At 38.4% G+C, this 15,721-nt stretch overlaps 1 protein-coding gene across 1 annotated transcript in view; it reads right to left on the bottom strand.

Annotated features, from left to right (window-relative positions):
* The window catches only part of RNF17 (ring finger protein 17), a 162,140-nt gene that overhangs the window by 97,787 nt on the left and 48,632 nt on the right, over positions 1–15,721 (bottom strand). Inside the window, exons 6-9 of the mRNA XM_066365810.1 lie at positions 15,325–15,425; positions 11,277–11,448; positions 7,630–7,706; positions 1,826–1,897 (exon numbers count right to left, since the gene is read on the bottom strand). Coding sequence (XP_066221907.1) covers positions 1,826–1,897; positions 7,630–7,706; positions 11,277–11,448; positions 15,325–15,425 — 422 coding nt within the window. The remainder of the gene's footprint in view (positions 1–1,825; positions 1,898–7,629; positions 7,707–11,276; positions 11,449–15,324; positions 15,426–15,721) is intronic.

The raw sequence follows: 15,721 nt of genomic DNA, 5'->3' as shown, positions 1-15,721 counted from the left end.
GGCATACAAGAAAAGTAACCATTTGCTTCTCTCTAAAAGAATGCACTGATTGACAGGATGGTGATTATCCATGAATGCACAAAAGTAAAGTCACAGAGGAAAAAATAGAGCAAGAATCCATAATGGAGAAAGTTGACTTGAGCCAATGTCCTCTGGGAAGGTCTTCTCTGTGGTAGCCAAGAATGCAATAGGCTATCTAGACCTAATGCTATTAAGCCAATTAATTAATCTCATTCCCTTTATTCCAAACAAGAATAAACAAAGCAACTTCTAATAATCTGACTTCTTGTATTTGTCTGGATATTAGAAAAGAAGGCCAACACTAGGTATTCTGGTCTCTGCCCATTAAGTTGATAAACTGGCATTCTGACTCTATGTCAGCTTCTCTGAGTTCTTCTGGCTTAGTTCATCTGTTTCTGAGCTTGCAAGACCATGGGTTAGACTCTCTTTAGTTCCCCATGGTAATGAATGTTATCCCTCTTGGAGGAGGCAATTTCCCTAGAGACACCACCTATGAATGAATAAACTTATCTCCTTGCGGGGTTTATAAACCATCTATATTCTGACTATTCCTAAACCCAGAATCAAGTCTAAGACCTCGCCTTCAGATTCTGCACAAATAGCCAAATGCCATCTGGACATTTCTCCCCAATACCTGGTAGACAACAGTAACTCAACAGACCTACTCTCTTCCCCTCCCAACTTTTATTCCTTATTCCCAGTCTTGGTGAGTAACACCACAATCCATGAATTTAGTCACCAAAGCCAGATCTGTAAATCACTGAGGGTGCTTCCCTCTTCCTCACTGCTTACACTCAATTATCGAGTTTTATCCATTTTCTACTTAGCATTTGTCATATCTATTACACCCCAGTGTTATTTGTTTCCTCATCATTTGCTGATATTGATAAAATAGCCCAACTGATCCTTTAGCTTTCAACCTCATCCTCTTCCAAATAATCCTCTAAATGACAACAGAGTTAACTTTTAAATTTTAATTACTTTTACTTTCATGCTGAAAATCTTTCAGTGGTTTGTCTACCACTGTGCTGCCCAACAGAACTTTTGTGATCATAAAAATGTGCTGTGCTGTCCAATATGGGAGACATGAACCACATGTGGCTACTAAGACTTGAAATGCGAGGAGCTGAATTTCTCAATTCACTTAGTTTTAATTCACCTGTGCTTAAATTTAAATGGCCACATGTGGTAAGCTCAAACAACTCTGTATAGCATATAAAGTTTTTAGAATTTATTTTCTATGTACTCTCTGCAAATGCAGTTTCCTGAATGTAGTATCTCACTGCACACACGTCTTTCTGCTAAGATGCCTGCCTCCCTTTTGTCCTCCTTTCCAATTGCTACTCATTTTTCATGGATGAGGGAAAAGAAAATCTCCTTTTCCCAGGTCCCTTGTTATCCCCAGAAGAACTGACAATCCCCTTCTTTTGCATCTCCACTAAACTCTGCATTTATTACCATTATAGCAATTATGCACTTTATTTCTTACATGTGTCATCCTCTACTTCTTGTAATTTCTCTGACATATATTATATCTCAACAGCCAGGGTGTTAATGCCCAGCACAAAATCAGTGTTCAATGCCGGCTGAACGAATGAATGTCAAGAAATAACAATGACACTTTATCATTGAATACTGATCCCTTCTAGGTCTTTCTATTCTATTTTACATAGAATATAACTGATAAAAACTATTTTGTTCTTTGTTTTCATCTTTTGAATCATACACACTGTATGACATATCAAATTTCTTATCTCTTAGGCCCTGTCACTAATAGTATATTGTCATTCTTATAAATACATACTTTGTTGAGTCTTCAAAGTCCATTTTTATATTTTTCAACATAGAGATGATCTCACTGCAATGCATATTCAGCCTGCAATAAACACCAGTATATAAGTAAATGTTCTAATACACATTTATTAATGTCTCTGAATAAAAATCAGTGCTGACATTAAAAACTCAAAAAGACAATACTCCAAGGTTGTGGATTCAATTTCTGCTGAGGGCACATACTAGAATCAACCAATGAATGCATGAGTAAGTGGAACAACATATCAATATTTCTTTCTCTCTCCCTCTCTCTCTAAGATAAACAAACATTAAAACTCTAAAAGATAGAACATTGAAATAACTTTCTACTTTTTAAAAAAATGTTTTATTTTGAAATTAAATTTAATGAGATGACATTGATCAACAAGAGTACACAGGGTTTTGGTGACCATTTCTATAGCCTTTAAGCTGCTGACTGTTCTACATGCTTACCACCTGAAGTCAAATCATTTTCTGTGACTGTATATTTGTCCCTCTTTTTTCCCCTCCCCTTGCCCTTTCCCCTAGCTAACCATTTCACTTTTATTTATGTCCATGAATCTCAGTTTTATATCCCACCCATGCGAAACCTATATTTGTCCCTCTTCATTACCCTACTCTCAGACCCCCTCCCCTGGTAACTACTTCACACTTTTATCTATGTCCATGTATCTCAGTTTTACATCCCACCTATGTGTGGAATCATACAGTTTTTAGCTTTTTCCTGATTTACTTATTTCACTCAGTATAATGTTCTCAAGGTCCATCCATGTTGTTGTAAATGGCAATATGTCATCATTTTTTATGACTGAATAATATTCCATTGTATATACGATATATGTACCATTTCTTCTTTATCTAATCCCCTGTTGAGGGACACTTTAGTTGTTTCCATGCCTTGGCCACTGTGAATAATGCTGCGATGAACATGGGAGTGCGTGTGTCTTTACATATCAATGTTTTCGAGTTTTGGGTATAGATACCCAGTAGAAGGATTGCTGGGTCATATGGCAATTCTATTCTTAATTTTTTAAGAAACCACTATACTTTTTTCCATAATGGGTATACCAGTTTACATTCCTACTGGCACTAAATTCAGGTTCCTTTTTCTACACAGCCTCTCCAACACCTGTTACTACCTGTCTTGTTGATAATGGCCAGTCTGACAGGTGTGAGGTGGTATTATTTTGATTTGCATTTCTCAAATAGCTAGTGAAGTTGAGCATCTTTTCATATATATATATCTTTTCATCATATATATATGATGGTCATTTGTATGTCTTTTTGGGAGAAGTGTCTGTTCAGATCCTCTCCCCATTTATTTTTTTGTATTTTTCTGAAGCTGAAAACGGGGAGGCAGCCAGACAGATTCCTGCAGGCACCTGACCGGGATCCACCCAGCACGCCCACCAGGGGGCAATGCTCTGCCCATCTGGGGCGTCGCTCTGTTGCAACCAGAGCCATTCTAGTGCCTGAGGCAGAGGCCATAGAGCCATCCTCAGTAACCGGGTCAACCCTGCTCCAATGGAGCCCTGGCTGCAGGAGGGGAAGAGAGAGACAGAGAGGAAGGAGAGGGCGAGGGGTAGAGAAGCAGATGGGCGCCTCTCCTGTGTGCCCTGGCCAGGAATCGAACCTGGGACTCCTGCACACCAGGTCGACTCTCTACCACTGAGCCACCACATAGTCAGGCTGCGGATTTCTTTACTTCCTATTTTTGCAGTTGAATTCTAATTTCAAAACCTATGGTCAAAGAATATGCTTCGTATGTCAATCTTCTTAAATTTGTTGAGGTTGGTTTTGTGGCCCAACATAGGATTTTCCCTGAGAATGTTCCATGCACACTGGAAAAGAAGATATAATCTGATGTTCTGGGATAAAATGTTCTATAAATGTCTATTATGTCTGTTTTGTTTAATGTGTCATTTAAGGCTATTTCCTTATTGATTTTGTTTGCATTATCTATCTAATGCCATCAACAGTGTGTTAAGATCTACCCACTCAGTGGATAGGTCCCCTTTGAGTATGACTGCATTTCTATCTCTTTCTATTTTTAGATCTGTTAGTAGATGCTGTATATATTTTGGTGCTCCCTGATTTGGTGCATATATATTAAGAAGTATTGTATCTTCCTGATATAGTGTCCCTTTTATCATTATGAAATATCCATCTTTGCCTCAGTACCTTTGCTGTCTTGAAGTTCAAATCACCAGATATAAATATGGCTACACCTGCTTTTCCCAGAATTGTTTTCAAACTTTTTCTTTGAGTCTACTTTTGTCCCTGAGGCTTAGATGTATCTCCTGAAGGCAGTTCATGGTTGGGTTTTTTTTTTTGTTTTTTTTTTGTATTTTTCTGAAGCTGGAAACAGGGAGAGACAGCCAGACAGACTCCCACATGCGCCCGATCAGGATCCACCCGGCACGCCCACCAGGGGCGACGCTCTGCCCACCACGGGGTGATGCTCTGCCCCTCCGGGGCATCGCTCTGCTGCGACCAGAGCCACTCTAGCGCCTGGGGCAGAGGCCAAGGAGCCATCCCCAGCGCCCGGGGCCATCTTTGCTCCAATGCAGCCTTGGCTGCGGGAAGGGAAGAGAGAGACAGAGAGGAAGGAGGGGGGGGGTGGAGAAGCAAATGGGCGCCTCTCCTGTGTGCCCTGGCCAGGAATCGAACCCAGGTCCCCTGCACGCCAGGCCGATGCTCTACCGCTGAGCCAACCGGCCAGGGCCTCATGGTTGGGTTTTGCTTTTTGATACAACCTGCTTCTCTGCCTTTTTATTGATGAGTTTAGTCTATTTATATTTAGGGTAATTATTGAAATATGTGGATTTCCTGTAGCCATTGTATGTTTTGTTTTCTGGTAGCTCTGTGTCTCCTTTTGTTCTTTTCTTTTGTGTTTGTAGAGTTTCTGCTGGGAAGTCTGATGATAACCTAATGGCCCTTTCTTTATACGTTACGTTCTTATTTTCCCTAGAAGCCTTGAGGATTCTTTCTTTGTCAATGATTTTTGACATTTTTATTACAATGTACCTTGGAGAAGGCTTGTTTTGACTGAGGTAACTAGGTGTTCTATTTGCTTCTTAGGTTCAAGAACCTAACTCTTTCCATAGGGTTTGGAAACTCACATCAATTATTTGTTTCAATGGCTCTCTATCCCCTTTTCCCTCTCTTCTTCTTCTTAAATATCCATTATTCCTATAATGTTCTTTCTAATGGAGTCAGACAATTCTTGTAGAGCTCTCTCAGATTTTTAAATTCTTGAGTCTCTCTCTCTCTTCTATATCATCTCTAGTTGTGACATTTTTTTTAATTTTAATTAATTATTTATTTATTTTTTACAGAGACTGAGAGTGAGTCAGAGAGAGGGATAGACAGGGACAGACAGACAGGAACGGAGAGAGATGAGAAGCACCAATCATTAGTTCCTCACTGCGTGTTGCAACACCCTAGTTGCCCATTGATTGCTTTCTCATATGTGCCCTGACTGCGGGCCTTCAGCAGACTGAACAACCCTTTGCTGGAGCCAGTGACCTTGGGTCTAAGCTGGTGGGCTTTTTGCTCAAACCAGATGAGTCCACGCTCAAGCTGGTGACTCGGGGTCTCAAACCTGGGTCCTCTGCATCCCAGTCCAACGCTCTATCCACTGCACCACTGCCTGATCAGGCTAGTTGTGACATCTTTGATGTCACTGATTCTCTCCTCTATTTGGCTTGTTGTATTAGCTAAACTTGGTAGGTCATTTTTCAATTCATATATTGAGTTCTTCATCTTTGTCTTTAAAGTTTCTATCTCCTTGGTGAGGTATTTATTTTCTGAGTTCATTAAGTAGCCTATTGGTGTGTTCCTGCATCTCCTTAAGGATTTTCAGAACTTTTACTTTGAATTCTCTGTCATTTAACTCCAAGATTTCCATGTGACTGAGATTGCTTTCTGAAGATTTTTTATTTTCTTTCTGAACTATGTCTCTTTCTTGGGTAGTCCTAGTATTCTTTTTTTTCTGCCTTGAGGGCATTTGAGAGTGATATTGTTTAAAAATCAAGCAAAGCCTGACCAGGCGGTGGCACAGTAAATAGAGCATAGGACTGGGATGCAGAAGACCAAGGATCGAAACCCCGAGGTCGCCATCACAAATGTTAGCTCATCTGGTTTGAGCAAAGCTCACCAGCTCGGACCCAAGGTTGCTGGCTTGACCAATGGTTCACTTGGTCTGCTGTAGCCCCCTGGTCAAGGCACATATGAGAAAGCAATCAATGAACAACTAAGGTGCTGCAACAAAGAATTGATGCTTCTCATCTCTCTCCCTTCCTGTCTGTCTGTCCTTATCTGTTCTTCTCTCTCTGTCTCTGTCACAAAAAAGAAAAATCAAGCAAAGAACAACAAAAACATGTAAAAATAAAAATGAATTTTGCCTGACCTCACAGGGCGCAGTGGATAGAGCGTCGAACTGGGATGCGGAGGACCCAGGTTCGAGACCCTGAGGTCACCAGCTTGAGCGCAGGCTCATCTGGTTTGAGCAAAAGCTCACCAGCTTGGACCCAAGGTTGCTGGCTCAAGCAAGAAGTTACTTGGTCTGCTGCAGCCCCATGGTCAAGACACATGAGAAAGCAATCAATGAACAACTAAGGTGTCGCAATGAAAAACTAATGATTGATGCTTCTCATCTCTCTCCGTTCCTGTCTATCTGTCCCTATCTATCCCTCTCTCTGACTCTCTGTCACTGTAAATAAAATAAAAAGAATTTAGAAATTTAAAAAATGACTGCACAAAACAAAAACCAAAAAAAGCAATAATCAAATACAAATGATAAAACAACCACAAAAAGAACTAAAGAAAAACAAAAAAGTAGAAGAAAGTATTTCTGAGAGGGTTTTTATCTTTTTATAGTAGGTGGCAATGTATTACAAGTTTTAGCTCTGTAAAATACCAGGCTGAACTCGGCTGAGAAGCTGCTGTCGCAAAGGTCAAGACGAGGCTGCAGTGATTATAGGTGGGTTTTATGAGGGCTTTATGGCTGCAGCAATGGCAATCTCAGGCTCCCAGGTTCCTCCCTGCATATGAAAAGAGCAGGGAACCAGACACAGAGAACCTCTGTTTTTCAGCTGTGTGGTATGTCTCTGTCAATTTCCTTACCTGTGAGGGGAGGGAGGCCATATCTGGGAGGCTGAGGGGCCACACTTTGTATTTTTGTGTCTCTGTCCGAGTGTGGGCTGTGGGTCAATTGTGAGAACATGGTTGATGTCCCACACTCTGCTGCTTTAGTTCAGTGTCACATCACATACCCCTCAATCTCTTCGCTCCTCTCAGTGGAAGAAAATGCAGTCACTGGGCCTCTCCCTTCTCCAGAGCCCTTGCAGACAGAAACCCAGTCACTATGCATTTCTCCCCTCTCCAGAGGCCTGGATGACTAAAGCCAGACTAGACTGGGCTTCTCCCCTCTCTGGAGCCAACCATCAGGGCATCTTATCTTCCACCCCCATTTTTTACCCTTCCCACCTTTAGTCGATTGGGTGTGTGGATCTTTCAGGCAAGACTGCAAGCCCAGCTGGGATTCCTTTGCTGAGTTATAGCTGTTCAATTTTTTGAAATTTCAAGGGGAGAGATCAAGGGTACCTCTCATACCACCATTACTCTGACGTTATCTAACAACTTTCTTACCATAAATTAATTTTAATTTAGTTACTAACTTGGGAAACATCTATGATTCAAATTTTAAATTTATAATTGCTTGCTATTTTAATAAATGTAGATTCTAATACATTTTTATACTTGTTATGTTTTCCAAAATTATGCCATATTTACCTTGGTGAGTTCCTTAGCTTTAGAGTGCTAACTTGTGACAGTTCACTCTCAAATGATAACTTCAAAGTCTGGATAACCTAGAATCAAGAGAAGTATCACTCATATGTGAATATTCTTTTACTATTGTTGAAGCAGAGTAAGATTTTAGAAGAAAAACTTACCCTTTAGGTATTTCACTAATTAACATATTCAAGGTCTGATTTTAGGCACTTAAAGGAAGAAATACAAACAAGTGTTTATGAGTTTTTACCCTAAAATGAATTTAAAGCCTTTTGGAGCTATGTATTAATAGATAATGACAACAAAAGATACTGGTTAATAAATGAGATATAGCTACATGACCACAGTAAATTCTGACCAGATTCATTCTGCATCTGCATTGTTGTCCTCAAATGTTTCAATCTCTTTTTCTTTTGCCCTACTCCCTAATGAGGCTAACTAAAGACCAAATATTATCCTTTTTTAAAGTCCTAATGTATCACATGTAATACTCAGAAAATAACTATTATTGTTTTTAGAACTACCACTGGAAAGAGACCTGGCCAAGTAAGACAGTGGCAAACTCTTCTCCTTTTATTTTATTTATTTTATTTTATTTTTTTTTCATTTTTTCTGAAGCTGGAAACAGGGAGAGACAGTCAGACAGACTCCCGCATGCGCCCGACCGGGATCCACCCGGCACGCCCACCATGGGGCGACGCTCTGCCCACCAGGGGGCGATGCTCTGCCCATCCTGGGCGTCGCCATGTTGCGACCAGAGCCACTCTAGCGCCTGGGGCAGAGGCCACAGAGCCATCCCCAGCGCCCGGGCCATCTTTGCTCCAATGGAGCCTTGGCTGCGGGAGGGGAAGAGACAGAGAGGAAAGCGCGGCGGAGGGGTGGAGAAGCAAATGGGCGCTTCTCCTGTGTGCCCTGGCTGGAATCGAACCCGGGTCCTCCGCACGCTAGGCCTCTTCTCCTTTTATTTAAAGTTAGAGACCTTGGAGACAGATAAATGAATGGTTTCTGGTTTATACCTCAGCTCAGTCCAAACATCTAATTGGGAAATGAGGCCCTGAGGATTCAAAGATAGAGTACAATCTATTCCCCAAGGGAGCAAGATAGAAATTAGCAGAAAGTATTGATGGTTAACTCTATTCCTGTCAAATGATCTCATAAGAAACATGTTTCTACATTTTTGCCCAACTTTGTCCCATGGCATATGATTAGATGATAGGACATAGCTGAAACACCTTGTTTCTTCACCTGCACATTTGGGGAGGCAAGAGGTGAAGGAAAAAAAAACTAAATTGAATCTTGAATTAAATTTTTAAGTCAAGAGTTGACAGTCATACTTATAATGTATGCAAAAAGAAAATAAAGTCCCCTTTAGTTTGCTACCCTTATTTGTCCTGATTATGCAAATGTTCTAGAAATAACGTTCAACTCAATGTCATCCTGCTTGCTCTCATATCATGTGCTATCACCTCACTTTACCATTTATCTAAGTGATAAGTAAAAATAAAAGACTAAAACAAATTTATCCATGTTTGTCTCAGAACTCAAATAACTAATAATTCTAAATTGATTCCAATCTAAATTGATTACCTGAAATATATATTCTTATTAATCCTTAAGTATTGTATTTGAAAACATGTAAAATAAGCTACCTCAGAAATAATTCACATCAAGTCACAGCAATCTTGAAGAAAGAATGAAATCGAAAGTATTACGCTACCTGGTATTTCAAACTATACTACAAGGTTCTAGTAATCAAAACAGCAATGTATTTGCATAAAAATACACGCAGAGCCTGACCAGGTGGTGGCGCAGTGGATAGAGCATCGGACTGGGATGCGGAAGGACCCAGGTTCGAGACCCCGAGGTCGCCAGCTTGAGCGCGGGCTCATCTGGCTTGAGCAAAGAGCTCACCAGCTTAGACCCAAGGTCGCTGGCTCCAGCAAGGGGTTACTCAGTCTGCTGAAGGCCCGCAGTCAAGGCACATGTGAGAAAGCAATCAATGAACAACTAAGAAGTCGCAACGAGAAACTGATGATTGATGCTTCTCATCTCTCTCCGTTCCTGTCTGTCCCTGTCTATCTCTGCCTCTGTAAAATAAATAAATAAATAAATAAAAAATACACGCAGAATAGAGTACCCAGAAATGGGCCATAAAAAAGAACCCACACGGATACAGTAAATTAGTATTTGACAAAGGAGGCAAGAACATATAATGGGGTAAAGACAGTCTATTCAACAAATGGTGTATGAAAAATTGAACAGATATATGAAAAAAAATTAACTAGACCACCTTCTCACAGCATATATAAGAATAACCTCAAAATGGATTAAAGAGTTAAATATAAGACTTGAAATCATAAAACTCCTAGAAGAAAACACAGGCAGTAAAACATCTCTTAGTTATAGTAAAACTTCTCTTAGCAGTATTTTTCTGGTACATCCCTGCAAACAAGGGAAACACTAAAATAAAATGGGACTACATCAAACTAATAAGTTTTTGCATAGCAAAGAATACCAACAACAAAACGAAAAGACAACCTCACTAATGGCTCCCACGCTCACTAACGAATGTCACGTTGACAAAGGGTTAACATCCAAAATTTATGAAGAACTCATACAACCCAACACTAAAAAAAATCTAAAAAATCCAATTAAAAAATGGTCAGAAAATCTGAATAGACATTTCTTCAAAAAGGACATAGAGATGGCCAATACACATATGAAAAGGTGCTCAATGTCACTAATCATCAGAGAAATGCAAATTAAAACCACTATGAAATATTACCTCAAACCTGTCAGAATGGCTATCATTAATAAATCAACAAACAATGTGTTGATGTGGAGAAAAGGGAACCCACATGCAATGTTGGTGGGAATGCAGACTGGTGCAGTCACTGTGGAAAACAGTATGGAGGGTCCTCAAAAATTAAAAATAGAACTGTCTTATGACCCAGCAATTCCACTTCTGGGTATGTATCTGAAGAAACTCAAAACAGCAATTTAAAAGAATATTTGCACTGCTATGTTCATTACAGCTTTATTTACCATAGCCAAGCTATGAAAGCAACCTAAGTGTCTATCAATAGGCAAGTGAATAAATAGATGTGGTACTTATATATAATAAAATATTACTTGGCCATAAAAAAGAATAAAATCTTACCATTTGCAACAGCATAAATGCACCTAGATGGTATTATGCTAAGTGAAATAAGTGAGACAAAGAAAGACAAATATCATATGATTTCACTTATATGTGTAACCTAAATAACAAAATAAATGAACAAACAAAACAGAAACAGACTCATAGATACAGAGAACAGACTGACGGTTCCAGCTGGCAGAGGGAGGTTGGGAGCTGGGTGAAAAAGGTGAAGGAATTAAGAAATACAAATTGGTAGTTACAAAACAATCATAGGGATGTAAAGGGCAACATTGGTAATATAGTTAATAATACTGTAAAAACTATGTACGGTGCCAGGTGGGTATTTGAAATGTCAGGGGACCACTCTGTAAAATATATGAATGCCTAAGTACTATGCTGCACATGTGAGCTAATACAAAATAATATTGAATGTAAACTGTAACTGAAGATCAAAATTTTAAAAAAGGAGAAAATAATAATTTACGTCACAAACTATTAAAATTACCTGATTAAGGTCACAATAAGTCCTGAGTGAAGGTGTTGACTTCAACTCTCTTGCTATCTTCATTGCTGCATCCAAATCATTTTTTTTCTCTTCAATGCAGTTTTTAGTCATTATTACATTTGATAAATAATCACTTGTATTTCTCACTATTTCTTCATTCAAGATCTTTTTCCTTCATATAAGATACCAAAGTTATTTGAAGAATTTTATAACATTTATATAAAAGTAAATTATAGTAACTGAACAGTATCAAAGGGTAATTTCATTAGTTTACAAATTTAGCAAGGTTAAATGAATCATTCAATTGAACTGAAAGCTATGTATGCATAACTAGAGAAAAAGTAGTCTATAGCTTATAGTAATGTCGCAAATTCAGCTGTCACAGAATAACAAGGTTAAGACAGACTCTAGATGATTCCCCTTAAAATAGATATCCTCACTATCTTGTAGTCACTAGGGCCATTTCAAAGACACATCTATACTCTCATCTCTCAATGGGATCTACCTACACATTTAAAAATTTCCATCAATAGGCACATATTACATTTTAAAAAAGACTTCACCAAACCTGAACTTAGGCATCAATTAACTATAATCTTCAAAGTACTCACTTAGGAAGGCTAATAATATATTTATTTATTACTTGCACATCATTACTAAAAGTATTTTCTGGGCTTATGGTGGAATTACTTTATTATGGCAATTAAAATTTCCTTAAAAAACCCCACCAAACAAACAAACAAACAAACAAAAATATGACCCTTGTTGGGGGATCAGTGGATAGAGCATTAGCCTGATGTATAGACGTCCCGGGTTTGATCCCGGTCCGGGCATACAGGAGAAGTGACCATCTGCTAATCCCCCACTCCCTCTCCCCTTTTTCTCCCTCTTCCCTTTCCGCAGCAAGCGGCTTGACCCAGGTGCTGAGGATAGCTCTGTTGAAGTGTGTCAGCCTCAGGTGCTAAAAAGAGCTCAGTACTCAAGCACTGGCCCTAAATGGAGTTGCTGGGTGAATCCTGGTAGGGCACATGTGGGAGTCTGCCTCACTATCTCCCCGTCTATCACCTAAAAAAACAAAATAAACAATCCCCCCCAAAAAAAAACAAAGAAAAAAAATATGAGCTTATTCACTGATAGTGTACTGAGCCTATGTTCTAGGTATTTTAATGATATTAAAGAATAAAAAAACTAACAGTCAAAAGAACAAGTACCATTATTAATATATTTCTTTGTACATGTCACAACTTTTAGGATCCTGTTTTTTTTTTTTTAAATAAATTTTTATTAATGGTAATGGGATGACATTAATAAATCAGGGTACATATATTCAAAGAAAACATGTCTAGGTTATTTTGTCATTAAATTATGTTGCATACCCCTCACCCAAAGTCAGATTGTCCTCCGCCACCCTCTATCTAGTTCTCTGTGCCCCTCCCCCTCCCCCTAACTCTCTCCCTCCCTCCCTCCCATATCCTCCCTCCCCCCACCCCTGGTAACCACCACACTCTTGTCCATGTCTCTTAGTCTCGTTTTTATGTTCCACCAATGTATGGAATCATATAGTTCTTGTTTTTTTCTGATTTACTTATTTCACTCCGTATAATGTTATCAAGTTCCCACCATTTTGCTGTAAATGATCTGATGTCATCATTTCTTATGGCTGAGTAGTATTCCATAGTGTATATGTGCCACATCTTCTTTATCCAGTCTTCTATTGAAGGGCTTTTTGGTTGTTTCCATGTCTTGGCCACTGTGAACAGTGCTGCAATGAACACGGGGCTACATGTGTCTTCACGTATCAATGTTTCTGAGTTTTTGGGGTATATACCCAGTAGAGGGATTGCTGGGTCATAAGGTAGTTCTATTTGCAGTTTTTTGAGGAACCACCATACTTTCCTCCATAATGGTTGTACTACTTTACAGTCCCACCAACAGTGAATGAGGATTCCTTTTTCTCCACAGCCTCTCCAACATTTGTTATTACCCGTCTTGTTGATAATAGCTAATCTAACAGGGGTGAGGTGGTATCTCATTGTAGTTTTGATTTGCATTTCTCTAATAACTAATGAATCTGAGCATCTTTTCATATATCTGTTGGCCATTTGTATCTCTTCCTGGGAGAAGTGTCTGTTCATGTCCTCTTCCCATTTTTTTATTGGATTGTTTGTTTGTTTGTTGTTGAGTTTTATGAGTTCTTTGTAAATTTTGGATATTAGGCCCTTATCTGAGCTGTTGTTTGAAAATATCATTTCCCATTTAGTTGGCTGTCTGTTTATTTTGATATCAGTTTCTCTTGCTGAGCAAAAACTTTTTATTCTGATGTAGTCCCATTCATTTATCTTTGCCTTTACTTCTCTTGCCATTGGAGTCAAGTTCATAAAATGTTCTTTAAAACCCAGGTCCATGATTTTAGTACCTATTGTCTTCTTCTATGTACTTTATTGTTTCAGGTCTTATATTTAGGTCTTTGATCCATTTTGAATTAATTTTAGTACACGGGGACAGGCTGTAGTCGAGTTTCATTCTTTTGCATGTGGCTTTCCAGTTTTCCCAACACCATTTGTTGAAGAGGCTTTCTTTTCTCCATTGTGTGTTGTTGGCCCCTTTATCAAAGATTATTTGACCATATATATGTGGTTTTATTTCTGGGCTTTCTATTCTGTTCCATTGGTCTGAGTGTCTATTTTTCTGCCAATACCATGCTGTTTTGATTATCGTGGCCCTATAATATAGTTTAAAGTCAGGTATTGTAATGCCCCCAGCTTCATTCTTTTTCCTTAGGATTATTTTGGCTATTCGGGGTTTTTTATAGTTCCATATAAATCTGATGATTTTTTGTTCCATTTCTTTAAAAAATCTCATAGGAATTTTGATGGGAATTGCATTAAATTTATATATTGCTTTGGGTAATATGGCCATTTTGATTATATTTATTCTTCCTATCCAAGAACAAGGAATATTTTTCCATCTCATTGTACCTTTTTCGATTTCCCTTAACAATGCTTTGTAATTTTCATTATAAAGGTCCTTTACATTCTTTGTTATGTTTATTCCTAGGTATTTTATTTTTTTTGTTGCAATCGTGAAGGGGATTATTTTTTTGAGTTCGTTTTCTAATATTTCATTGTTGGCATATAGAAAGGCTATGGACTTTTGTATGTTAATTTTGTAGGATCCTGTTTCTTCAAATGTAAAGTCTGAATTAGATTACTGAAGATCATACATATCAAAGAGTTTCCAAAAAATTGATAGATATATAACTGTATATTTGTTTGGAAATGAGCATTTGAAAGTATTAGAGCATTATTTGCTCTGTTGCAAATTAACACACATACAAAAATGATGAAACTATATATAAGAAAACATTTGCATGAAAATACATGTAAGCTGAATTTTACAACACAGATTTAGATTTTGCATAGTTTTCTTTGCTGCTTTAAGAAAGAAACTTGTGCCTGACCAGGCGGTGACGCAGTGGATAGAGCGTCGGACTGGGATGCAGAGGACGCAGGTTCGAGACCCCAACGTCGCCAGCTTGAGCACGAGCTCATCTGGTTTGAGCAAAAGCCCAACAGCTTGAACCCAAGGTCGCTGGCTCCAGCAAGGGGTTACTTGGTCTGCTGAAGGCCCACAGTCAAGGCATATGTGGGAAAGCAATCAATGAACAACTAAGGTGTTGTAACGCACAATGAAAAACTAATGATTGATGCTTCTCATCTCTCTCCATTCCTGTCTGTCTGTCCCTGTCTATCCCTCTCTCTGACTCACTCTGTCTCTGTAAAAAATAAATAAATAAATAAATAAATAGAAAGAAACTTATTTATTTTAACAGTTGGCTTTGGAACCAGAAGACAAATAGCCCAAGTACTTTTAAGTGCACAAATTTTCTTCATCCTGAATTTAAGTTGTAATAATCAGCCTATGGAGACTACCTCCTACCTTCTAAACCTTTTTAAAAATTACGCATTACTTCAATCTTACACATAAAAAAATGAAATGACAAGTTAATGTAAAGACTTCAGTTTCATTGAGTCTATATTTTTACTACCTGGAATCAAGAGAAGCGAAAAGCTGATCAAACTGTTTCTGCAGATCCTCTAAAAGACTGACTGTCTCCTCTTCTGTTTTGTTGTGTATGTATTCAAGCATCTGGGAGAAACATAATACAAAGACCTCATTTGGTATTTTTATTTTGTAGAAATTGTACTGTTCAACTAATTTTGAAAATAAGAGGTGCTTTTAAGACTTTACAAAAGAACAGAATGAGATGATAAAAATGGAGTAAGTCACACAGTTCAACTTCAAATACAGATACTTGCCACATCTCTGTTAGCATTGTATTAACTGGCCTAAAGGCCTAGAAAATTCACTAAATATGTTTTTAAAACATATTTCTTGTTCTTTTTTGTCATTATATGAAACTAGTCATGTTAAATAGCTGAATT

The sequence above is a fragment of the Saccopteryx leptura genome, chromosome 2 (genome assembly GCF_036850995.1).
Source record: "Saccopteryx leptura isolate mSacLep1 chromosome 2, mSacLep1_pri_phased_curated, whole genome shotgun sequence".
NCBI lineage: Eukaryota > Metazoa > Chordata > Mammalia > Chiroptera > Emballonuridae > Saccopteryx > Saccopteryx leptura.
This window is presented reverse-complemented; position numbering and strand designations above follow the sequence as displayed.